Source organism: Rhipicephalus microplus, chromosome 10 (genome assembly GCF_043290135.1).
Source record: "Rhipicephalus microplus isolate Deutch F79 chromosome 10, USDA_Rmic, whole genome shotgun sequence".
NCBI classification, from domain to species: Eukaryota; Metazoa; Arthropoda; class Arachnida; order Ixodida; family Ixodidae; genus Rhipicephalus; species Rhipicephalus microplus.
The window spans coordinates 108665833-108693068 of record NC_134709.1 but is presented as its reverse complement, the minus strand read 5'-3'; the positions used below and the strand labels follow the sequence as shown (position 1 = coordinate 108693068).

Below are 27236 nucleotides of genomic sequence, written 5' to 3'. Positions count from 1 at the left end.
TTGTATGCTGTGTTTTGGCAGAACATTTGAATCAGTTTTACACGTTGTCTGTCAGGCGAATCGCAATGTTGTAGAACTGTCTGAATAATGAGACATTTCTGCATTATTGATGTTCAGATTCGACGTCGAAAACTAAAGTGCAACATATTGCACTTTGAACATATCGATAAGTTGTACTACAGTTAAACCCCTTTACAAAATGCATGCTCTGGGCAACAATTCTTGTCTATTATACATAGGAGAATTTTATTATGAGCTGGGTACCTCATATGCATTTTTTTATCTACCTGTATTTTACTGTTGGCAGGTTGGTGTCTCTTATACGCATTTGTCTGTTATATCACTGTCTCTTATTTATTTATTTATTTATTTATTTATTTAAATACCTTAAGAGCCCAGAGGGCATTACATAAAGGGGGATACATACAAGAGGTTACTATAGCATCAGTAAAACAACATGTCAGGGAGTAATTCTAGTAATCAAACTGACCGATAGCCCAAACAACATTACTAATAACACAATAAGCAAAAAACACAGTAAGCAGCTCACCATAACAGGAAACATATTTCAAGAAATAGCAATAAACATTCTCTAAGCATGCGTTACACATTAAATGTCAATGGTGGTTACAAATTATTGTCAACTTCTAAGTAAGTTAGTACTGCAGACTGGAAAAGGGAGGGTTCTGTAATAGCGACGATGTTTGAGGGCAGCGCGTTCCACTCGTTAATGGATAACAGCAGAGGTGAAAATTGGTATTTCTTAGTGCGTGAATATATTGGATTGACCTTATGTGCATGACCAACGCGATAAGAAACGTAGGGAGCCGGGTGAATGAATGATCGGGAAAATGACGAGTCACTATGATATAAGCTATGGAAAAAACATAGGCAGGACAACTTTCTGCGCGTGGCAAGCAATGGAAGGTTCAGAGAACGCTTAAGACATGTTACGCTTTGGTGGCGAGAATGACAGGAGGTGATAAACCGAGCTGCTTTATTTTGTACCGATTCTAGCATATCAGATAACATTGCCGCCTGTGGATGCCAGATGGTTGACGCATACTCTAGTGAAGGCCTGATCAGAGCTTGATATGCGTGAAGTTTAGTTTTCAAGTTTGCGCATCTGAGGCGGCGTTTCAAAAGACCGAGTTTTTTTGATGATTTGCTGGTGATGTATTCAATGTGACTGTTCCAGGTTAGGTCGGAACTAAAGAAAATGCCGAGGTATTTTGTGGATGAAACGGTCTCGATTACGGTGCTATTGACTATGTATCTGACGGATGATGAGGGGTTGGCTACGGAAGTAAATCTAATATGTTTGGTTCTTTCAGCGTTGATGTGCATCTGCCACAAGTTGCACCACTCTGTGAGTTTTAACAAATCTGATTGTAGGATGCTACTGTCATTCGGTTCGGTAATCTCCTTATATATAACGCAATCATCTGCAAATAGGCGTAGAGAAGAAACAATATTAGATCCAATGTCATTGATGTAGACCAAAAATAATAATGGTCCGAGCACGGAGACCTGGGGGACACCGGATTTTACCATGCACTTTCTGGAAATTATGTGGTTAAGTTTGACCGATTGCGACCGGTTGCAGAGGAACTCTTGAATCCATTGGATTGTTTTCTGATCAAGCTGGAGGTTACGGACTTTAGTTATTAATCGGTTATGTTGGACGCGATCAAAAGCCTTTGAAAGGTCTATAAAAATAGCATTTGTAGGAGCAGAGCTATGCATGGATTTGTGCAAGTCTGTCAACAATTCGAATAGTTGGGTGTTGCAAGAGCGTTTTTCCCGAAAGCCGTGTTGGTTTGGGATGAGGATGTTGTTTCTCTTCAAGTGAGATATAATTTTCGAGTAAATGATATGTTCTAATAGCTTGCAAGATATACAGGTTAGAGAGATTGGACGGTAGTTGTTCGGACTTGACTTTTGGCCGGATTTGTATATGGGTTTAACAAAGGCATATTTCCAGTCTTCCGGTACACAGCCCGTGTCAAGCGACTGCTGAAAGATCAGCGACAATAAATACGCTGATCTGTGGCAGGTTAATTTTAGGAGTTTGGCACTAATTCCGTCAGGCCCCGGGCTAGTCTTGCGAGGAAGGCGTTGTACAGCTTGTGCGACACCATTTTCAGTTATTCTGATTGAAGAAAAAGGGTCGTGAATGGTAGGTTTTAACAGTGCCAGTGAGTCTAGTGGAAGTTCTTCCGTGAACACAGATGCAAAAAATTCGTTGAAGCATTCAGCACTTTCCTCTGGCGACAACGCTTTGCCTTGATCACTCAGTAGAGTTGGCTCAGAAGGGTAGGCTCTAGGGTTCACCACGCGCCAGAATTTCTGGGGGTCAGTTTTCAAAAGGTTAGGTAAGGTGCAGTTAAAATATTTTTCCTTGGCCTCTTTTATTGAGGCCTCAGCTTGTTTTGAAAGATTTTTATAATTAAGCCAATCTTCCGGAGTATTAGTTCGTGTAGCCCTTTTAAAAGCTCGTTTCTTCCTATTTAGGCATCTTTTTACATCGCGTGTGAACCACGGGTCATTTGTTTTGGTGCTGATTGTTAGTTTCGGGATGCAGCATTCTTCTATTTTTTTTAGTGTGTCACGGAATTGAAGCCAGTTTTCGTTTGCAGCGCGATGTTCAAAACATGACTCAAATATTGGTATAAAATCACCTAACATACGGTTCATCTTATCGATGTCAGCACATACGTAATTCAATAACTGCTTAGTTACCTTTGATTTGTCGGCGCGTGGTAGATATAGTGAACAATGGACAACTCTGTGGTCGCTAATTTCTTCAAGCACGTGGGTAAGAGCTTCCTGGGAATTATTAGTGAAAAGTAAATCTAAAATGTTATCGCCACGTGTAGGTTCTGTTACTATCTGGGTCATGAGGTGGACGTGTGTCAAATGTAGAAAACGCAAGCATTCATGACGGTGGGAGCTGTTACTGCTGATGAAGGGGTTCGACCATATGCTGTTTTATTTCCACATTCACTGGTACCAGAGTGCTTAACATGAATTTAGTGTTCTTGATGAAGTAGTTGATTCCCAAAAAAACTTGAACGCACTGACAATGGGCGAGAACATGCTATTAGACTGCAGTAGATATGAAAAGAGAATGCATTATTTTTGCGTGGTGACTTGGATTTGCAATTTTTAATGATGCTTAAAGTTATCAAAAACTGCCTTGTTGCGTAGCCTAGTAGAATAGCCTAGAAGCTGGATTACGCTACATGGAGTTGATCACTTTGCTGAACGTGGTCGTGTAGTCTGATGCTGTTGTGTGTGCCAGTCCTCCAAATTGGAGTGTATGTTATTATCTAGCCCCGCCCGATTTTGCGCTGCTTGCGACCTAAAAGGAGTAGCATGATGAAAGGTGGGGCTGCTGTCGTGGCCGTGAATGGACCAAGCCGAGCCATGGTGTATGCGCGCGGAGGGCACGCACGCGCAATAAACCATTGCTCTCGAACACACTCATTGCGCCCGCGCGCTCACTGTTTGCAGCATGAGAGCATACGACTTCATATTCGCTGCAGACAGAAAAACTCCAATTACAAATGTTTGGTTGCATTTTCCACACTTGTTGAGTGTCCACAGCGCTATAATTCTTTCTTTTGTGAATCAGCGGAAGGCCCTCTACGTGTGTAAGGCAACATGCAAGCCTACGCAGCTGCTCACTCTGTTGATGTTTTTTGCAGCTGACGATGAATAAATATGTCTGATCGTGATTGTTTTGTAATTAGTGGGCTTTTAGAACACCTATTACTTACGCGGTTCACTTGTTTTGACACTTGACACGATTCTACGCTTTTCCCACGCAATTGTACTTGTACTGTATTAATGAAACCCCGTCCACTACATAACAGTCGTATACATATACCGTAATTACTCGAATCTAATGCGCACCTTTTTCTGGTTAAGCGAGTTCATAAATCGCATGCGCGTTAGAATCGAGTACGAAAAAAAAAAAAATGAATACGGCCATCGGCATTCCGAAATGGCCGCCCCTACGTGCGTCGGCATGGCGCGTTGGCCATTTCTGCTTATCTGTTTCCCATGTGTGGCACTTCGTACGTGTGCTGAGGAGTTCGTCATCTTGGTGTGAATTAGCATCCATGGCATGGAAGGGCCGACTCCAAAAACTCGACGAGTGCACCACGGTGCTGCTTTTAAAAGAAAAGTCATCGCGTGTGCCGAAACGGACGTAAATCGGGCTGCATCGCGGTCGTTCGGAATTCCCAAAACGTGCGTGCGGGACTAGCGAAAAAGCTTCACGCAAATGCTTCAGTGGACCACAGCAAGGTCGGTTTCCGCAAATTAAAGAGCTGCTCGGCGAGTATGTGCTTGAGCAGCGAGCGGCACAGCGGCCCGTGACGACAGAACTGCTCCAAGTGCGGGCTATGCAATTAGCCTTAGAAAAAGGTCTAATGCGGAGCCAGTTTAAAGCAAGCAGTTGCTGGCAAACTAACTTTATGAAGAGGAAAGGCTTTTCCCTCCGAAGGGGAACGGGCATATGCGAAAAGTTTTGCGGAGGAGTTTGATGAAAAGCTTCACAGTTTTCAGAGGTTCGTCCTAAACTTGCGGCACAACAATGGCTACCTGCTTGGGCAAATCGGGAATGCCGGTCAGACGCCTCCTTACTTCGACATGCCTGGCACCACAACTGTTGAGAAGAAGGGGGCGAAGCAAGTTCGCATGCTGACATCGGTCCACGGTAAAACTACAGTGACGGCAATGCTCTGTTACACGTCAGATGGGCACAAGCTTCGCCGTACCTCATATTTAAATGGAAGACGCTCCCGAAAGGAGTCGTTTTTTCGAGTGGTGTGATCGTGCGGGCCAGCGAGAAAAGTGGGTGCGCGTTGCAATCGTTGTTTTACGTTTTTTTTTTTTCGTCGTGGAAATCGGGTGCACGTTACAATCGAGGGCGCGGTAGAATTGAGTAAATACGGTATATATTTTTTCAAAAGCACTTTCAGGCAGTGGGATAGCTCTGTGGTAAAACACGTGTTTGCCATACAGAGGGCCTGGGTTTGATTTTCCCTCCAATCTAAGGCATAAGTTATTTGATTTATTTGCATCTCTCTCGATTTTCTGCTCATATGTAAGGACGTCATTACCAGAATTTTCTCTAAGCTATTGAGTGGGGTTCCTTGCTCTTCGAGATAACCTTAGCCAATGCAGCATCATTTAAAACTACTGTAACCAATCACTTTTGGAAATTACCGCAGTAAAACTTCACCATTTTGTTAATGTCGGTACAGGTGACTCATATTTTATCATTTCTGTGTTATGCTTGAATGTATATTTTTTGTTTTATTTACGATTGTTGCAACTAGGTTAGTATCCACCTCAACCCTTCCCAATGCCCATTGGGCCCTGAGAGTAAGATAATAAGTTGATGAATAATTATTGTTGCTTGTATTACCGATCAGCAGTTGTTTAAAAAGAAGGGGTCTGCAGACTGCATTGAATAAGTACAATCAAATAGGCTTTCATAGCACTCATGACCTTATGCTAGTATGCACCTCTTGTTTGCCTCAATAACTTGAATTGCCGTGCATTCTGCAGGAGCTGGTGTTCCACCACCCCGTGCACCGTATCTCGTTCATCTCTCAAGACGCCAGCGACGCTCGGGCGTTCGGCTACGTCTGCATGACGCAAGATGGCTGCCATCGCTTTATTGGCATCAAGACCGAGAAGGCGGTGAGTTCTGATTGTCCTGCTCATGAGAAAGAGTATGAAAGGTCATTCCAAGGTCTAGTGAGCCGCTCTCAAACTGTTCATTTGGACTAATGCTGATTGCCCTGGAGCTCGACGAGCTGTGCACCCCAGGTTTTTGGTTCTTCTTTCGCAAAATCACAATGCCTCAGAGCTTTCACAACTCTCAACAAAATTAAAAGGAAAGAAATTCGCTTTGATTCTGTGAACTCATCCTCCTGAGATATGCTCTTGGCCTCGCAAATTTTGGAGGCCTTGCATTGATTCCATTTCTGTGTCCACGTTAGCTCTGCTTCCCATTTTACCGCAGCACCTCTAAGGGTAGGTGCACGTTCCCTGCACCATTTATGAGTATCTGGGTCAAACTCATATGCTAGGACAAACCTTTCAAGTTTGTTCAAGAGTTCTGGGACTCTGCTTCATTCACTTTTTTTCTTCAAATGCTGGGTGTGTGCCATGAGGTGCAGGTGGTCAGAGAGCGCAATGACATGACAACTTGCTACTTTCTCAAGTAACTGAATGAGCTCCATCAAAATAGACATGTCCATTGTATGGGAAGTATGAGAATAGCTGTCCTGTGCAAATTCTATGTGTATGCCAAGGAAACTGAAGAAGTGGTGACTTCATCGGAAGTCCTCTCCTTAATCTTTGTGGTACAGTTGGTTTTAGTCTCTAGTGTTTCTGGGTAAATGCCATCTTGCATAGGGCAAATAACCTGTGGTCTAATATAATAACAAGGTGCGTTCTAGTTGGCGTGTTGGCGTGTTGCTTTCAGCAGCAAAACCTACCGGAACGAGTGAAGCAACACACCAACGATGTGCTGAAGCTCTACAAAGAGCGCAGCGCAGTCGCCGAACATGCTGAGACATTAGATCACCGGTTAAATTTCAAAGCAATGGCCATCCTTAAAAGCGGGCCAAACTGGAGGAGAAGGTTATTACTCGAGTTGTGACACATACAGGGGACAGCGCACAACATCAACTGCTCTCTCGGAACCCTTCCCCCAGTGTATACACATGGACTGCGCTCCACGGCAAAACGAGAGTGAGAGAGGGGGGTCATTATCCGCCCCGCGAGTGCTTTGAAGACGCCGCTGCTACGTAGCTCCGCAGTCACACCTGAGGAGAGAACCAAGTCGGTTTCGAAACGTCGGGTTCCTTCAAAACTTTTGGTTAGTCTAAATCATCTCCCTACTGATACAGCTTCAGCAGATCACTTTCCGAGTTGTTCCGAAAGATGTTTGTGGACAATGATATCGCAAGAAGCTTCACTTGTTCTAAAAAAAACATAATAAAAAATGCACGTACGCCGCAGGCCATGGTCTGTGTCTATTTTTTGCTTCTCGAGTCTTGGATATGATAGAGAAATCTGAACATTTTGTTGTCCTCTTGAAGAAACATTAAACGAATCTCTGCAAAATAAACAGCTTGATGTTCACGTGATACTGTGGAACAATACTGAGATGACAACAAGGTATGTGACATCGCTATTCCTGGGCCACAGCACAGCGGACGACCTCATGAAGAATTTGCCGGAAGTGCTGGCATCCTTTCCAATGAGCAAAATTCTTCAGCTTTCCATGGATGGCCCCAGTGTTAACTGGAGCCTTTTACGCAAGTTCCAGCAGCACATGAAAAATTACTTTCAAGTTCAGTGTTTGGATATTGGAGCGTGTGGCCTTCACACAGTGCATAATGCCTACAAAGCTGGAATTCATGCAACGGGCTGGTCAGTTGACAGCTTATTTGTCCAGCTTATTCTCACTCTTTCATGATGCACCGACCAGGTGAGAAGATTTTATTCAGGAGACAGGGAGCACTGTGTTTCCACTTCCTTTTGCATCTCACCGTTGGATCGAGAACTTGCCCGTACTGGGAAGAGCCCTGGTCACATGGGACCCTGGAAGCAATACACTGAAGCAGCGAGTGGCCGCAGGCTGCCTCTGCCAAAATGCAGAGCATATGAAAATGTCAGTGCTTTTCTAAATGACCAGCTTACACTTGCAAAACTGAACTTTTCCCTGAATGCTTCCATGTTTGTGTGTGCAGCCTTTCCTGACTGTTTTTCAGAGCTGTTCTCCTGAGATGTTTTTGTTGGCAAAAGAACTTGAAAGTGTTTTGAGGAGCCTTCTGTCAAGGTTCGTGAAGTGCTCTGTAATGACAGAAACCACTAGCATCACGAAGCTGCTGCGAATTGATGTTGAAGATTCTGCCGTTTACGCAGAAGTTAAAGCTGGATGTTGGGCGTGCAGCTGAGAAGATTGTGAAATGCTGCAAAGCGAGCGCCAAGTGTACTCTCGAGTTTAAGTACGAGCGCCGGAAGTTCCTATTGAACAAGATCCTGAAAGTCATGGAGAGAAGTCCCCTGAGGCACACTGTCATTCGTGGGTTGTCATGTTTCGACCCTACTGAAATGTCCAAGACAGACATATGCCTTGGAAAGCTAAAAAGTGTGCTTAACTGTCTAATCGACAGCAGGCTTCTCTCTGAGCACAAACGCGACATTGTGTGCGCACGCACAGTATATTCAGTTTTGTCTTAAAAAACATCATGAACTACAAAACTATGAAAAAGATCATGAACATTTTGACAGTTTTTTCGTGGGGCTGCTGAAGCACAATGCTCCATTCTCACAGTTATGGGCTGTGTTGAAACTAGTCCTCCTCCTGAGCCATGGGCAGGCCTCAGTGGAAAGAGGCTTCAGCATCAACAAGCAGGTTGCGGTCGAGAATTCGGCAGAGCTGTCGTACATTTTTCAACGAATTATCTGCGAGGCTGTGAAAAGCCATGGTGGCTTGCTGAACGTTCCGATTTCAAAAGAGTTGAAGGCGGCAGCGCTCCAAGCCCCGTATAGGCCCGCTCGCTGCATACCTAGACGAACAAAAGAAACAAGCACTGTCACGGCAGGCAGCTTCAAATGGAAAAGAGCTTGAGCGAGAGCTTGATAAAATGCACGGAAGGAAGTCAAAGCTTCAAAAAACTTTCAAGTGCCTGCTGGAATCTGCGGACTATTTTTTGGAAGAAGCTGAAGGGAAAAACGACTTTACCTACTTACCGTATTTACTCGATTCTACCGCGCCCTTGATTGTAACGTGAACCCGATTTCCACCGCGAAAAAAAAAACAAAAAACGTAAGACATCGATTGCAACGCGCACCCATTTTTCTGGCTGGCCCGCACGATCACACCACTCGAAAAAACGACTCCTTTCGGGAGCGTCTTCCATTTAAATATGAGGTACGGGCGAAGCTTGTGCCCATCTGACGTGTAACAGAGCATTACCGTCACTGTAGTTTTACCCTGGACCGATGTCAGCACGCGAACTTGCTTCGCCCCCTTCTTCTCGACGGTTGTGGTGCCAGGCATGTCGAAGTAGTAAAGAGGCGTCTGATCGGCATTCCTGATTTGCCCAAGCAGGTAGCTGTTGTTGCGCCGCAAGTTTAGGACGAACCTCTGAAAACTGTGAAGCTTTTCATCGTACTCCTCCGCAAAACTTTTCGCATATGCATGTTCTCCTTCGGAGGGAAAATCCTTTCCTCCTCATAAAATTAGTTAGCCAGCACCGGCTCGCTTTAAACTGGCTTCGCATTAGACCTTTTTCTAAGACTAATTGCATAGCCCGCACTTGGAGCAGTTCTGTCGTCACGGGCCGCTGTGCCGCTCGCTGCTCAAGCACATACTCGCCGAGCAGCTCTTGCTCTGTGGTCCACTGAAGCCTTTGTGTGAAGCTTTGCTGTCGACAGTCTTCTGCTTTTGTTTCCGCCGGTCCCGCATGCACGTTTCGGGAACTCCGAACAACCGCGATGCGGCCCGATTTCCGTCCGTTTCTGCACACGCGATGACTTTTCTTTTAAAAGCGGCATCGTGGTGCATTTGAGTTTTTGGAGTCGGCCCTTCCACGTCGTCGATGCTAATGCACTACTAGATGACGAACTCCTCAGCACACGTACGAAGTGCCGCACATGGGAAACACATAGGCAGAAATGGCCGACGCGCCATGCCGACGCACGTAGGGGGTGTTCATTTCGGATTTGCCGATGGCAATAGATTGACCGTAATTTTTTTTGTTCGTACTCGATTCTAACGCGCATGCGATTTATGAACTCGCTTAACCGGAAAAAAGGTGCGCACTAGATTCGAGTAATTACGGTAGTCAAGGCAAACAGCTTTTGTCGAACCGCTAAAAAAAAAGGAGCTTAAGATAGCTTCTGTGAAAAAAGGAAACCACGCGAAAACTACGCTGCTTTCATAAATCTTGCAAGCAAATAAAGTTTTGCTAACATCCCTGAATTTTGTGGTTTTTCATCTTTGAAATCCTTGAAAGCTCCTTAAATTTTCAGTCAAATATTCTGAACGAGCCCTGCAGCTATGTGGACGGTGGCCATCATAGCTGCTTTATTTAATTGTCAAATAACCAGGAAAGTAGACAGTCTTGTGAAGACATCGTTGGGGACAAATATGACACAGGCTACTTTGCTGCCCAAACAAAGGTGGCGGCCGAGTGAAATGCTCTGATAGTGGGAATCTTACTGCTATGGTGTCGTTTTTATGCACTTGTTGTAAGCCATGCTAAGTTCTTGGTAGACTTGGAACGCAAAAGTAAAGAAATTCTTTTTGGCTTCCTTACTTTTCTGTCGTTGACGTAAAGCAGTGTCGGGTCACATACATGTGTTAGTCTGTTCTTACGACAGGGGTTCATGCTGCCTTTTGAGCTGTCAACATAGACTGTCTAAGATGCTGTCCAGAGTCGCAACACAGCCGAAGGGATTGTTATGGAAAAGGAGGCATAGTCAAAGGCGGCAGCGACTCGGGAAATGGGAATTGTGAATTTTGTAAGCATAAGCTGGAGAGAGATTCGCTATAAAGTTGAAATTTATGCAGGCATCCCAGCTGGTGGTGGCGCTGCGTGACCTCTTCCAGGTGGTGCTGGAGATGAAGCAGCACGAGCTGCGTCAGGCACAGCTTGAGCAGCGGCAGCAGCTGCAGGAATGGAAGCCCCCCACGGACTTCAACAATCGCGGGGAGGCACAGGAGGTGATCTGCAGTCCTCAGGTGAGCAGAGCCTCAAATGGGTTGTCGGGGTGTCGCCCAGCAGTGACACACGCACATGCTGGAAATTCACGACGCATGTCCAACGTTCCTCGTGTATGCGTCTGAGTCACCAGATTCAGTCTTAGATGGCCACACTACAGTAGACCCTCAGAAAATGGAAGTCGCTTAAATATAATAGGTGCCTTTAAAGGGCCAGTAAACAACATCGAAGTCGAAAAGCTTTAGGTGCGCCTTTGCTATGGGATCATGTTGCCTCAAAGATTTTGCGAATACGTGCTATAACATGGAAGTTACAGGGGCTACAACATCCGTTTCAACCGGTTTAAAATTTTTGCGCTGCCACTTGCCACCCTTCTCCACGAAGGTGCAGCTCGTCGTAGCGACTCTGCCCGCTTCGGCAACTTGGCACGATGTCCGTGACATGTCATCAGCCCGCAACCAACGACTGAGCAGGGCTTCGTTCACATGAGCCTGTGTCATACTAGCAGGAAATACGAGGCCAAGAGCAATTTTCCCCTCGCAGTAATGTAGTGAGATGCTTCTTCATCACGGAGGCTTTCATTCTGGCAATACCACTTCTCCCAAAGTCTCGGCTTCTACGAAACAGTAGAGGACAACACAGAAAAATGAAAATGCAGACTGCGTGGCTGAAACTGCATCGCCACAAGGCCAAGGCTCTGTTTCGTAGGGCAAAGAACCAATCGATGAGCTCAGTGGTGTGTAGGGTTGCTCGTTGGCAAGCTTTCGTCAGACTGCACATACGAGGGTGATTGGTCAAGCGAGAGAAACAGGCGTCGGATTGTGTTTTGAGATGGAGGGTTTGAGTGGCACACAGGGCTGTAATATTCGACAAATGTGATCACCGCTGTGTACTGTATGCATTGGCGAGCTTGTTTTGGTGTGTGTGAAAAAAAAAATGTGGGAGCCTGTTTACTGGATCCTTAATATGAATGGCTTCATACTTGAATATTGTAGCTCTGTTCATCTCGTCGTAAACGGAACTCCTGTCAACTAAAACCTACTTCCCAGGCCCTGTCAGGTTTCGTTTCACAAGTCTACTGTATTATTATTAATACCAGTGCACTGTTGAAAAGGTCACACAAAACAGATCAAGGGTGTGATATTGTACACATTCTATAACAGAATGCTTGTCCTAACTGTATGTGATTAGTCAACCTCCCCATTTGCTGTGTTAACGTTAGCCTCGATAATTCACGTGCGGCAAGGGTGAACATTCTATTATATATTGTGTGGAAGATTGTACTACTGGTGAGGCATTCTTATCGCCGTATTCCAAAACATTCCTCCACTCAACGCTGCACCTCAACTCTCGAATGTTGACAGCAGTGCCGCCTGGTGGCAGAAACAAGCAGTGCGTGGGAGTGATATGGGCAGTGATTCTTGTGAATCCCGGCATCATTTTCAGTTGAGTGGAGGTGCTGTACTCAATTGTTTAAAGAAGGACAAAGTTTGAGTCGATGCTTGTTTGAGAATGTGTGGCTTAGCGGCTAGTTTGTGAGATTGTTATTTCCGTACTGCTGAGCAAGGGTAAAGGTAAGGTGACTGCTCACTTTTGAGCTTTGTTGCTGTTTATTGGGGCTTAATGCATTCTTTGCCCTACCCGACGATGCATTCTTTGCTACAGTCATCGAATCCCTGCTCCCTTGGTATTTGCCCTTACTAAGACAGCAGTATGACTAGTCCAGCATTTTGCCTATTGGTAGCATGGCCGTGGTCACCTTTTATTTTGCCCAGCGTGAGCTAAATATAACGTCCGTAGCCTTCTTTCCTTTTGTTTTTCTCAACTTTCAGTTTTTCTGTGATGCAATGTAGACAGTTGTACAGTTGGTTTTCCTCCGATCTAGTTCCCACTATAAAAGACCTATGGCATCTTCGGCTGAGGTGCACTGGCACTGAGACAGCGGAAGGGAAGTTATGCCAATGCCACCTGAGTGTCGCACCTCGCTGCCGGCCAGACGGACATGTGAACCACAAAACTCGTTTCCGCTACAGCAGCACTGTTGGTGAGAGATGCCATTCAGCAGATGACAATTTCTAGCGTCCTGTTTGTACTGATAATAAGAGAGCAAACAATAGAAAACCAAACAATGAGAGACACTGGCGAGACACTACGTGTCCAGTAGGTGTGTGTCTGTTCTCGAGGCGGTTGTGCTGCATAAGTTCTGTACCAACTTGATGAGGGTTACGAAACATTTCGTATCTCCTTCGGTGCCCAGAGAAATCCTGGCAGCAAGAGTATCCTTGTGCGAGTATGGTCGGACGATGTAAGCTCACACACGTTTTCCGTGCCGTCCGGCCATGCTCTGCAGCAGCGTCAGCTGTAAAGTACACTTGAAATAATGGAACGTCACCGCATCATCTGCCAGCGCACGCTGGCTGATAGAATTGCACCACGCTCCACTGTCGACCTACGCGGGGGCGTGCGCTCATGTCGTGGCTGGCCCAGTCGAACAAGCGGCACCGCATGCGTAGTGCCCAGATGAACGTACGACTCCCCACGAGTGTACAGAAAACTCCACCAGTGCGGCCAGCTGAAGATGCCATTAGTTGAGTTGTGTGGTGGGCCAAATGTTGCCATAGTTACAATGCCAAATGTTGCCATAGCCTTCAATTGCCATAGTTATTTGGCATCTTTTCATTTCAACGCACTTTTTTTTCTACGTTTGTTATGTCAGCACCACAAGTCCACGGATGCTAACCATTCAAGATTTTCAAATTTAAGTGGATGCAAACTTATGTCCCACTTGAATTTTCGTATAGTCAGAATCGCACGGCTGTCTCTTGGTCATATTTTGCACATGTGCAGCCTTTGAAAAATATTGCTTTGGTTGTAGTGCAGTACCACATACAGTGCAGAAGTTTGAGACTCCGGCTCCTTACGTTATAAGGTGGCTATGCTGTACTACACGTATACTGCAGCAGTTGAAATGATGTGCTTGCCTCTCCCATAGATGCTAGTGGCAGTGTTTATGCGTTGTTGCCACCATTGCAATTTTATGTGTTCAGTTTTTTTTGCTCCCCTCTTTCCTCCCCCCATGCATAGGCATTTTGTGCATGCTGGTGTGTTGTTTGTGCGATTGAAAGTAGTAGTGGATGATGAGGGATGACGTTGCATGTTTGTGAAGTGCGTAGTTGTGCATGCGGGCTGTGCATGGTGTGTAGGCTGAGAGCTGCGGTGAGCCCGCCTCCTCCGCGGACAGCAAGACACCCACAGTGGATGACCTCCTCGATTTGCAGTCTGAGCTGGACTCTCTACAAGAGGTAAGTGCATGGCTTCTGGAATGTGCAGTGCATCTAGTAGCGGTGTTGCCTTCCTGCCTACCGGCAAGCCCTTTTTTGTTTTTGTATGAATAAATGTCACTGGGGCAAGGTGTTGACGGATAGTGTTCAAATTTTAAGACCCCGTGACAGTGAAATTCTTGCTTGTGAAATTTTGCTGTATTTTGTAGCCTTGTGTTCGATAATGCCAACAATGAATTGCAAATGCTTGAACAAATTGTATTAATAATGCTAGTGTCATATGTTGCAACCAGTTTTAGCATCGCTTCGCAACGCCTGTCTTAAAACGTTAGAAATTAGTGTCCCACAAAAGGGGAGCACCTGAGACCGCAAGTGGAAATTAATTTGTTTCACCTTCAAAACAAAATGTGATAGCCGAAGAGCCCGCGGTAAAAGCTATCTTTCGATACCTTGACAACACCGTGGACACCTACATGTGCTCAAGCTTTGGTGACGTTGACAGCGTTTTCAAATCGTGGCCCCACAAGGCTAAAAGAATAGAACGATATGGGTACGTTGGTAAGAGTTCGGCCTGTTGCATGTCCTCTCAGGAAACACATTTTTGGCGTGAGCAGCCTGAACCACCTCAAGAGCGGCCCGACAAGAAAGCGAGAGGGCGAGGAACGATACCGCTTGTCTGGTGCCAGTGAGCAAATTGTGTGCACCTCGTGAATCTTCCGCGACATTGACAATACTCGCATTTATTGGGAAACATAATGTTGTGAGGTGCTGCCAACTCGTGTGAGCACTCGTATTTACTTTAAATCTAAGCCATTAGTGTTAAACATTGCCTTAGAAGCAATGCTCACTACTGATGATCTGCCAGAATTGCCCACGTGTACAGAACAACTAATTCAAACATGTTCAGGTTCCAGTTTTGGTGTTGGGGGGCCCTTTAAGCGCAGAAAGTTGATTCACGTTGGCTGGCTTGTATGTGTCTTAATCTTAATCTGCGGTGCATTGCTGTACCCTTTAATATTTGGCCCCGTTGATGCCAGTCAGAGATGAAAATTTGATGCTTTCAACAATAAAAGAGAATTTCTCAATTTACATATTTAGTTATTCAAGTACATCATAGGTTCCCATTGCAGCATTATTTGAAAGAGAATATACAAAATATTCAAGAATATGTAGCAAATATCTATAGTAGCACCCCAAAAAACACAAATGCTGTGGAAGCAATTAACTGGAGCTGGGATGAAGTTAAGATGGAATTCTGTTGCGATCACCAACTACGGGCCTCTTGTCTTTTCGGAGTTTTGGCAGTCAGCTAGTTCTTATACTGATAGGAAGTGAAGTCGAGGTCACATTTGCAGGGGGCGTAGAAAATCGAAGATCCTTTTAGACCACGTCTTATTCATGATGGCACGCTGATTTGAACAGTGGCAGTGCTGAGAGACTGTCCCTGTTGAGACAAAACTGAGCAAGAGTGTTTCCACCACATTGTATCTTGAGGAGACCAATGAGGGCTGCTTTTATAATTGCATTTGTGCTGCAGATCTACATTATTCCTCATTTTCGTGTAACATATATCGATGCACCTGGCATGTTGTCACTTCTTTGTACTACCAATACGGCAATTTTGCGGTAAGATGAACGGGTTTTCTTAGTACTTCGAAGACAGACTCTGAGCTCAAATTCAGATAACCCTACTAATGGAAATACTGTATATTGTATTGGCTAAAACGAGCCTTGTTTTTCTCACCAGATACAGATTTATATTTTTATTTCTTCACTGAATTCAGCTTTGGTATCTTATGTGGCCAGAAGGCAAGAGAAGCATATGATGATTATCATCATTTTACTGTTTACTGGCACATGCGGTTAATAGTCTCTATGAATGCTGAAGTACAGTCACAGTGGAAAAAAGATTAGCACAAGTGACTGGTGGCTGGAGCAGCCGAATTGTGACGCGCTGTGGTTGTTCTTGAACGTGCCCTTAAAGCACATTTTATTTTACAAGGCAGGGGTGGCCATTGCAAAGCAGCCCATCTTGTTGTTGGCCTATCTGAAAGCCCACATCCTGAAAAAATTTGTGTGGATTCCTTATTGACAGACAGGGCTATGCACATGGTTGCTTTTTTTTCCTTTTTCTTACTGGAGTTGCACTGTTGTAGTATCTGTATCTTTATTGCTGTTGCTCTGGAAAAGCTGGTTGTTGCAGTGCTTTCTTTCTAGCCATTTCTGGTTAAGAAAATAAAATGTGCTTAGCGCTTCTCTGGAACATCGTCACATGTCGCAATTTGGCTGCTCCGGCCACTAGTGACTAGTGCTAACCTTTTGCCATTGCAATTGCACAGTGCACATTTTATAATTATAAACTTTTCAAACTTAAAATGTGCTGATACACATTTGTTTATAGTGAGCAGAAGAGTGGTGCCACTTTCACTTGGCCTGTGATCCAATGCTCACATGTGGCCTCTGATGAAGTTCGGGCAACAGCGCAATAGAAAGCTTTAAAGTTAGCTGAGGGACTAGCGGCACTTGTAGGCAGGTTGAAGAAGTACCACAAGTGCCTGGACCAGCAAGGCAGTAAAGGGATTTTACGCGAAAATGAGCATTTGAAAAGCTTATTCTACTGGCTTTCCTAAAATTAAAAAAAAAAATGTTGAAAATGGCAAAGTAAAGGTTAACGACAGCTGCACTCACTCCTGTAAAAGTAAAATGAACATTTTGTGAAGAGGGCCATTGGAATAGTTATCGATTCTCAGTTTTGCTAGAGGAGGCAGTTATACTTTTTTAGTAGCTTCTTTGGTAGAAAAATTATTCTTATGAAGTATTCACAACCTTTTGAATCAACTACTGCAGGTTTAACTGCTATTGAAGAAGAGCTCTGAAAAAAAAAAAAATTTTTGTTGAGAAAAGTTCGTAATCAGTCCCTTTTAAAGGGCACTGGCACGAAATATTTACTTGTTCCTCTTTTGGCGCCAAAGACCAGGCCCTCAAGAGCCTAGAAGATGTACTGGCAAGTGTGTGTATGCCCTGAAAGAATGCACATTGGGATAAGCGGAATGAATATAGGAAGTGCCTGAGACTGGCTGGCCTACGTTTGGATAGGGGGCCTAACCGGACCTGACCTGACCTAACTTAGCCTAGCCTAGCCTAACAAAACAAAGAAGTTAAGTCCTCATATCGAACCGTTGGCCAGCCTGTCTGAGGCACTTCCTCTGTTTATTCTGCATATCCCACTGTGTGTTTCCACGGCTCCCATCCCTATTCTGAAAATTTACAGCATGTTTTTAAAAGCTGGTTTCAGTTCTTACTGCGCCCCAATAGTATGAACTTCTCCTCACATGTTATATGTCACAAGTGATATGTTAAATGTCACCAGTTATGAGAAATTTATATGTAATCTTAAAAATTGTTACGGAATTCATGTGGGCTTGTTTGAATGGCATGCAAAGCATACGGTATGGCATACACATACATCTTGACTGTATATTGTTTAGCGCACCAAATCGACGAGACACAAGAGAGATACACACACTTTCTTCATTCTGTTCTTTTACTTCAGGAAAAAGTTTGTGGCTAGGTGGTATAGCATTGGTAGAATGTCATTTTGTGCAATCTAGATTTTTTTGATTATCTCCACTTGCTTGCGCTTTCCAAGCTCATGTTTCTGTATTTATTCTGCGAGAGGAGAGAATAAAATTTATTGTTCAAGGTCAGCACTTGTAGCATATCTTTCTGGTGTTCCTTCAATTCGGTGTGCTGTACAATCTATAGTAATGCTTTACCAACACGCTGTCTTCAACCTTAGCACGATACATCTTGTTGGAAAAGATGTTGTGGGAAGAGTTCAACAAATATTATTCTCCCATTGTTCTCTCCCTCCACGCAGGGTATCCAGCAGATGGAGACGACGATAGCCGCCGCGGCCACGCTGGTATCACCCGACCCGTTCGACACGTCCATCATTGTCGACCCAAGGCAGGTGCGTGAATTGAAGCACCTTATTGGTGTTCCAGCTTTCAGGAAGTTATTGCAGGATTTTTTTTTTGATAATGTTTCAAGGACTGGTGCATGCTGTGGCTCGCTCAATAGCTTCTTCTGCTACTTGCTCATTTGTTAGGACTGGCAGAAGTGTACCAAATGACTAAGAAAGCTGGGGCGAGTGTTCAAATGCGGCAGTGTACCACTTTACCTGATCACCTTCTTTCGTAAAAATAAAGCGATTTAGCAAAGGTAGGTTGTTTGCCTTATTGGTGTGATATGCTCATAAAGTGCATGACACAGCATTGACGAAGACGGGTCAGAGAGATTACGCACAAGCACTAACTTACAACAATGATTATTTAGAAGTCGGATCGCTGAATATACACATAAGATGGTGGACACTTAGGTATGCACAAATGTAGTGGCACCAAGAAGTGATGGCGCGTTGACACTTTCTTGGCCTAGCCTGTGTATTGTAGCTGATTCTACGATCAACCGCTTAATTTTATCTTTGTGCATGCAAACAACCGAGCTTTTACCAAAAACAGGCGAACACCCACACATGCAGGGGTGCGCAGATAACAAACTGTCGCCTCCCTCCTTAACATTGTTTTTTGTGCTCTCTAAGCTTGTCGTTGAGGCACTGCCCCATCTGCCCCACACAGAATTTCCTACACAGCTTGGGAAGCTGGTACACGACACCTTCCTTGCATTGCACATGACATGTTCTGTGATTTTGGTCACAGCTGCGAGCTTTGCAAGCGTTTGGGTTGCTGAGCCTGCACAATTTTCCCACCTGGTTCAGAGCCATGAACAACCACGGTAATGTGTGTTCGAGTGCCCAGATTTGTTAGGTTGTGGCAAATCGTGTGTTGGTAGGGCATGGTTACAAACTTCTTCCTGTATTCATAGGGGTTGCGTCATTCTGCTGGCGACCTGAAAGCTTTTTGAGCAGGGGTTCCCCAATCGACACCAGAAGGTGGTTGTGGTAGCCTCCTTGTGCAGGGCGAACTTTTTGGCAGTTTAGCCACCGGTTACTATTAAATGGCGACATGATTTGCTCAGAGGATTGTTAAGGCAGCGTCTCACAACATTCCTCTTAACTAATTTTGAGTGTGAAGGAGAAACGGCAGCAAAGGTTTGTTTTCCCTGGGATCGTATGACCAGCATGTGTGCTTGTCATGTAAAGAGCATTGTAGTCTAAGAACTTAAGGAAGCCATCCTCACCCGGGACCTCATGAGTGAGTACCAGAGGATGTAGGCAGTCACTGACAAGTTTTAGTATGTTATAGAAGCTTCTGATTCAAAAGAACCTTCGTCACCTTTCATGAAAGACAGTCATCAGCATTTTAAAACATTTAAAAACACAAGTTCTCCTGAGGTGCTTCAGAAGGATCCTGTTGAGGCTTCCTGAAAACCAATTGCTAAGAATAGGTGCATTGCAGGAGCCTATACATGTGCGTTGCTTCTGAACAAAATGCTTCCCATCCCACTGGATGTCACTAGAATTCAGGTACACAGCAAAAATGTCTAACAGATGAGTGGACAAAATACCCCAAGCGTCTTTGAAATCCAGCTAAACTGAATTAGAGCATCCTTAACACATTTGAGCAAGGCATTACAAGGCAATGAATAGAAGGGGTCCTTGATTTCAATAGATATGGCATATATACCTTTGCTGGATTGGAGGGACGATAATCTTCAACGTCTTGTCATGGTGTTTTACTTCCGAAGCTTAAGCTTTTCTTGAAGAAACGTAGCTAAGACCTTCCGCCAAGTATCTATTTTAGAAACTTTTACTGTTAGGGGGGTTTCTGGCTTATGCATCTTAGCACTAAAAAATACTTCAGCGCAATTTTACCAGAATTTTTCAAACTTTGACGGCACGCTGTCTAATCTTCGCTTTTCACAAGTTCTTTGCTTCTTTCTTGACAGTGGACGTGCGTACTCCCGTGCGGCAATCAAGCACTGGAGGCAGCTTCATTAGCCTTGGAAAGGAAAACGTCATCTTAAGAACACTTCAACATGTAAATGAAAATGATTGGTGCAACCTAAGCGGGGTATTCACACAGGATAAATCCTTGGGGGGAGAAGCTAGGATTGCGTTTCACATGACGGAGACGTCACGGATTAGCAGGTAGGCACAACGTCTCCGCGCTTTCTCAGCAGAGACAGGGATTTTTCGACTGACACAACAAACTGTGTCCCCGTGGCAGCAGATATAGCGGAATTTCAGATAGGGGTTTGACCACATGCGTTTGCTCCAGCAGAAAGCAGTAACGCATTGGTGGTTCCCTCGCCAGCAGCTTGTGAAAGCGGGCAGTACAGGCAGTACACGCCACCAGAGTAGTTTGGTAACATAGATGTCACCCTTCATCTGCCTCACCCTTGTGAGCAGGGGATATCTGTGGGGAATTCTCCTTGCGAGTTGACATCGCTAGGCTCTACCTCTATCCTCCAAGCACTTGTGCCCCGTGCGAATACCCCTTATTAAGGCTCAAGAAAAGAGCAGAGTGAGTCGGGGAACCAGTGTGTGTTGACAACAAAGTAGTCGCAATGAAGAAGAAGAAATGGACATAGGCAGGGGAGGTAGCAAGAAGGCAAGTCATAAAAAGTTGCAGACTGGATCCCAAGAAAAGGCGTGTGTAAGGATGAGGCAGGAAGTTACATGGGCAGATGAAATTTAGGTGTTTGTAGAGATAACGATGCCACAGGAAGGGCAGTACCGGATTAGTTGAGGAAGCATAAAAAAGGCCTTTGCCATGTAATTGTCCTAGTTAGGCTGATAACAACGATGTGTTGGTGTGTACTTAGGAAAAGAGGTGCTCTTATAACAGCCGCCCTGTGTTGTGCCTTTTTTCTTGGTCCAAGCAGCAGCAGCAGTATCACCACCATCCCGGCTCCCGTGCCTTCCTCTCTGAGCCAGCAACACCCGTGGGGCCACCTCCGCCTCTGTTGCCGCCGCCGCCTCCGACTGCGCGCGCCTCGCAGTCGTCTGCCATCGCAGGGGTGAGCCTTTGAACCTGTTGTGATTTTCACCGGTTCTGATTAGCTTGACCTCAATGAATGACTCATTTTATCATAGATACTTAACTTGGCCAGCAGACACAATCCCTTTACCTTGAATCTTCAATCTTGGCGAGCAGAAGCATTATCTTATATTGGTGTTTCATCTTGGCTGACCCTACCTTACCTCTAGGCTTGTACCATAGCCTCCTTTATTTTCTGTGCCTGCGCTTTGCCGCCGGGATCAAAGGGAGCCGACCGTCAGGCTGAGTTCCCGCAATCACCACCAGGCGGCGCTGCCTTCCCAGAACCGGCAGAGCCTGTTCACTGACTCCGGTGCTACCGCCGGCACTGACGGGTGGGTCCTTCGTTGCGCGTTTTTAAGCGGGGCAAGCTTAAAAAACAAAAGTGTGATACCACTCCCGTGTGCCACTTAAATATTTAGGAGAGAACATATGCAAGAGAGAAAGAATAAGTACGCAAGATAGCACATTGAACAGAACACCATACCTTCAAGGAAACGGTAGAGAAACTTGTTTATTGCGTATTAATTCATTCGCAACCCTCCGAAACGAACAAGAGGGCGTCAATCGAAACGTTCCTCACACGCACACAGTCTGACGAGCTTTAGTACCCTCGTTGACACTGTTCACAAGCAGCAATCACAATTTTAGCAATCACAATTTTTTTTTCTGATCGCCGCGTCACTTCTCGGGGCTTTTGTCGAAGGCTGCAAGTAGCGCGGATATTCTTCGAATACTCTAGGCACCACACCTTTCATAAGCCTTCGTGTTTTACATCCTTGCTTAAAATCAGAAGCAGCGAAATGATGACTGCACACGGTTGAGTAGCAGGAAGTGGTGTTCGGCGTCCAATTGTCTCGTGAAATGACTTTTATCTACTTTTGCCGCAACTCCTCGTCGCTTGGAATTTCGTGGAATGAAATTCCCACTTCCTTCTTTTTGCTTGAAGACTTGCAACCGGGCACGCAACAGTACGCCATCGCACCTGACGCGTGTTATCACAGCCGAATGAACCACGGAGACTTGTGTGCGTAGGCCGCTGCACGAGACAGAAACGAGAGAAACCGTAAACTAACATTCCTGATTACTTAGCGAAATTCGCTGATAGGTGCGCGGAAAAGCCTCACGAGAAAGAAGCCCGAAAAATGATAGCAAAGCATGAAACCGGCCCTGCAAACACGAGGTGCAAACGACGTTGTTTGTTTACACGCACTCACTTATTGCCGCGTGTCATCTGTTCACGCAACACAATGAAACAACAGTTAAATATCATACTTGCTGAAAGTACTACGCTGCGAAGATAGGTGTGCGGAAAAGTATTGCCAGAAAGAAGCGCGAAAAATGATAGCCGCGCTTGACAACGGCCGTGCAAACGCGGGGTACAAACGACGTTGTTTGTTTATACGCACTCAGTTAATGCCGCGTGTCATCTGCTCACGCAACACAATGAAGCAACAGTTAAATATCATACTTGCTGAAAGTACTACGCTGCGAAGATAGGTGTGCGGAAAAGTATTGCCAGAAAGAAGCGCGAAAAATGATAGCCGCGCTTGACAACGGCCGTGCAAACGCGGGGTACAAACGACGTTGTTTGTTTATACGCACTCAGTTAATGCCGCGTGTCATCTGCTCACGCAACACAATGAAGCAACAGTTACAATTATATTTGCTGAAAGTACTACGTACCGTTTTGGTCGTAAATAATTGGTGTTGCAAACGTATGCGACACAAACAAAGGTTTCCTGGAGATGCGTCGCCGCGGCTGAATGCGCCGACTCGATTCTGGGATGCGAGCGCCCCTGGCGGACAGCAGACGAAAAAAGAGAGGAGGATGCGGGAGGCGGCCGAACGGGCCCGGCGGACTGACTGCGCGGGCACAGAAAATAAAGGAGGCTATGCTTGTACGAATATTTAAATCCTTCGAATATTTAAACTGTAAAGATGTTTATTAGTAGTTAACGACAACGGGAAGACAGCAAGATGAACCGTCCAGCAGAGACTGGCACAGCAGCGAGCCGAAGCACGAGGCGAGAGAGCCGGGCGTTGGCGATGCTGCTCGCGGCAGGCACATCTTCTTCACAATCGCCCCCGCTGAAAAAAGGAGCAATCCTGGCGACTTAAGAAGTTTCAGGCAGAGGCTCATGGTACGGTTTCAGTCGGGAAACATGGACCATGTCACGTGCACGCCGGCGCATGTCGTCCGATCGGGAAACTGGTTCAATTAGGAAATTAACCGGAGAGGCTTTCTCCAAAACAGTGTCAGGCCCCTCATACCAGGGTACAAGTTTCGAGGAGAGTCCCGGAGTTTGGTATGGGATGGCAAGCCACACAAGAGACCCTGGGGCATAGCTGGGATCCGGAAGAGAGGTGCTACGGTTTTCTTTCTGGCGTTGTTGCTCTTCCGAGGTGAACGTACGGGCGAGCTGGCGGCACTCTTCGGCTTGTCGAGCAGCATCGGAGATAGGTGGACACTCGGAAGCATCAGGACGGTCGGGAAGTAGGGTATCAATTGTATGGGAAGGCTCACATCTGTAAAGAAGTAAGAAAGGTGAGAATCCCGTGGTGGTTCGTATTGCGGTGTTATATGCGAACGTGACGTACGGGAGAACACGGTCCCAGTTGCTATGATCAGATGCCACGTACATTGAGAGCATATCACCTAGCGTGCGGTTGAACCGTTCCGTTAGCCCGTTAGTCTGCAGGTGGTATGCTGTCGTTTTCCGATGAATGACGTGGCATTCCGAAAGCAGAGTTTCGACGACCTCGGAGAGGAAAGTGCCGCCTCTGTCATTAAGGAGCTCTCGAGGTGCACCATGTCGAAGGATAAAGCATTGTAAAATGAAAGAGGCGACATCCTGAGCTGTAGCGCTCCGCAAAGCGGCTGTTTCAGCGTAGCGTGTCAGGTGGTCAACCGCCACTATAATCCACCGATTACCATCTGGTGTCAATGGAAGAGGAGCAGCGATGGCACAGTGGTTAGAGCATCAGCCTCGCATCCCGGTGCCGCGCAGCTCCCAACTGGATAAAAAAAAAAAAAAAACCGCGTGGTGATGGAACTGCATTACGAGGCCTGGGGTGGGGCCTCACCGGTAACCACCGCCGGGAACGCACTCCCTCACCAGAGAAGGATTGGCCACCCTGGTGCAGTATCTGGCCACTACCTCCCACATGCATACGTCAAATAACTCACGGCCCTCAGTCCCCAGCAGCTGCGAAGCAATTGACCACGGCGGCGGTCAGATCTGCAACGCAGCAGAGAGTGCTAAGGATCCGGACAGGCCGCCATTGGAACCTGAACTTGGCAACGTTTAACGCTAGAACCTTATCTAGTGAGGGAAGTCTAGCTGTACTATTCGAGGAGCTAGAGGGTGTTAAATGGGATATAATAGGGCTCAGTGAGGTTAGGAGGACAGATGAGGCCTATACGGTGCTACAGAATGGGCACGTCCTTTGCTATTGGGGCTTGGCTGACTGAAGAAAACGGGGAGTGGGGCTCCTAATTCACAGAAGCATAGCTGGCAACATAGAGGAATGCTATAGCATGAATGAAAGGGTGGTAGGTATTGTAATTAAACTGAATAAGAGATACAAGATGAAGGTGGTACAGGCTTACGCGCCTACATCCAGCCATGATGACGCTTCAGTAAAAACCTTCTATGAAGACGTGGAATCGCCAATGAGTAAGGTAAAAACACAGTTTACAATACTGATAGGAGACTTTAATGCAAAGGTAGGGAAAAAGCAGGCTGGAGACCAGGCAGTAGGAGATTATGGCATCGGTACTAGAAACGCCAGAGGAGAGCTGCTAGTAGAATTCGCTGAACGCAATAATTTTTGGATTTTGAATACCTTCTACCGACAACGAGGAAACCGCAAGTGGACATGGAGGAGCCCTAATGGGGAAAATAAGAACGAAATAGACTTTATAATGAGTGCACACCCAGGCATCGTGCAGGATGTGGAAGTGGTTGGCAAGGTACGATGCAGTGACCATAGAATGGTACGGTCTCGAATTCGCCTAGACTTCAAGAAGGAACGACAGAAACTGAGAGGGAAAGTGAGAGGGAAGCAGAAGGAAACTGAGAGGGAAGCACTGAGAGGGAAAGTACAGGAATTCAGAGTCTCGCTTCAGAACAGGTACTCGGCTCTTAGTGAGGAAACCAACCTTAGCATAGATACAATGAATGATAATCTGCCGAGTATCATCACGGAGGGTGCAGTGGAAGTTGGAGGCAGGGTAGTTAGACAGGACACTGGCAAGCTTTCCCAGGAAACGAAGAATCTCATTAAGAAGCATCAAATCATGAAAGTCTCAAGTACAACACACAAAATAGAACTGACAGAGCTTTCGCAGTTGATTAATAGGCGTAAGGTACCCGATGTAAGAAGGTATAACATGGAGAGAATTGAACACGCTCTGAAAAACGGAGGAAGCATCAAAGCAGTGAAGAGGAAACTTCGGATAGGCAAAAATCGGATGTATGCACTGAAGGACAAAGAAGGCAAAATAACTACCAATATGGATAGGATAGTTAAAATAGCGGAGGAGTTTTACAGAGATCTGTACAGTAGCCGGGACAACCACGACTTTTATACTATAAGAACTAGCAGTAACCCAGATGACACCCCACCAGTAATGATAGAAGAAGTCAGAAAAGCTTTGCAGAGCATGCAATGAGGCAAAGCTGCTGGTGAGGATCAGGTAACATCAGATCTGCTGAAAGATGAAGGACAGATTGTGTTAGAAAAACTAGCCACCCTGTTTACGAAGTGTCTCCTGACGGGAAGAGTACCAGAGTCTTGGAAGAACGCTAACATCATCTTAACACATAAGAAAGGAGATGACAAGGACTTGAAGAATTACAGGCCGATTAGCTTGCTCTCTGTAGTATACAAGCTATTTACAAAGGTGATTGCTAACAGAGGAAAGAAAACAATAGAATTCAATCAACCAAAGGAACAAGCAGGGTTTCGAACAGGCTACTCAACAATCGACCACATTCATACTATCAATCAGGTAATAGAGAAATGCTCAGAGTCTAACCAACCACTATACATAGCCTTCATAGATTACGAGAAGGCGTTTGATTCAGTAGAAATATCAGCCGTCCTGCAGACACTGCGGAATGAGGGCGTTGATGAAGTATATATAAACATTCTGGAAGAAATCTATAGGGGATCAACTGCTACCATAGTGCTTCATAAAGAAAGCAACAGAATACCAATCAAGAAGGATGTAAGGCAGGGGGACACAATCTCCCCAATGCTATTTACCGCGTGCTTACAGGAGATTTTCAGAAGCCTAGAATGGGAAGAGTTTGGGATAAGAGTTAATGGAGAGTACCTTAGTAACCTGCGCTTCGCCGATGACATTGCATTGCTGAGTAACTCAGGGGACGAATTGCAACTCATGATTACGGAGTTAGAAGAGCAGAAAGGTGGGTCTTAAAATGAATCTGCAGAAAACGAAAGTAATGTACAACAACCTCGGAAAAGAGCAGCGCTTCGAGATAGGAAATAGTGCACTTCAAGTTGTAAAAGACTATGTCTACTTAGGGCAGGTAATAACTGCGGAGCCGAACCACGAGATTGAAGTGACTAGAAGAATAAGAATGGGGTGGAGCACATTTGGTAAGCACACTCAAATAATGACAGGTAGATTGCCACTATCCCTCAAGAGGAAGGTATATAATAGCTGTATCTTGCCGGTACTTAGCTACGGAGCAGAAACCTGGAGACTTACAGAGAAGGTTCAGTTTAAATTGAGGATGACGCAGCGAGCAATGGAAAGAAAAATGGTAGGTGTAACCTTAAGAGACAAGAAGAGAGCAGAGTGGATTAGGGAACAAACGGGGGTTAAGGATATTATAGCTGAAATCAAGAAGAAGAAATGGACATGGGCCGTGCATGTAGCGCGTAGACAGGATAACTGCTGGTCGTTAAGGGTAACTGACTGGATTCCCAGAGAAGGCAAGTGGGTTAGGGGGAAACAGAAGGTTAGGTGGGCAGAAGATTAAGGAGTTTGCGGGTATAAATTGGCAGCAGCAAGCACAGGACCGGGTTAACTGGCGGAACATGGGAGAGGCCTTTGTCCTGCCGTGGACGTAGTCAGGCTGATAATGATTTATTTATTTACGAATACTGCTGTCCCATGCCTGGGACATTGCAGGAGCGGGTACAGAAAAATC

The 27236-nt window shown here is 45.5% G+C and overlaps 1 protein-coding gene and 1 pseudogene across 2 annotated transcripts in view; both read left to right on the top strand.

The window, feature by feature from the left end:
• The window catches only part of LOC119181447 (uncharacterized), a 136822-nt gene that overhangs the window by 90112 nt on the left and 19474 nt on the right, over positions 1-27236 (top strand). For both annotated transcript variants that reach the window (XM_075875974.1, XM_075875975.1), the window contains exons 5-9: positions 5584-5718; positions 10613-10783; positions 13967-14065; positions 17925-18017; positions 20894-21028. In XM_075875974.1, the coding sequence (XP_075732089.1) occupies positions 5584-5718; positions 10613-10783; positions 13967-14065; positions 17925-18017; positions 20894-21028 (633 nt within the window). The remainder of the gene's footprint in view (positions 1-5583; positions 5719-10612; positions 10784-13966; positions 14066-17924; positions 18018-20893; positions 21029-27236) is intronic.
• LOC142774854 (uncharacterized) lies at positions 6294-10506 on the top strand (annotated as a pseudogene).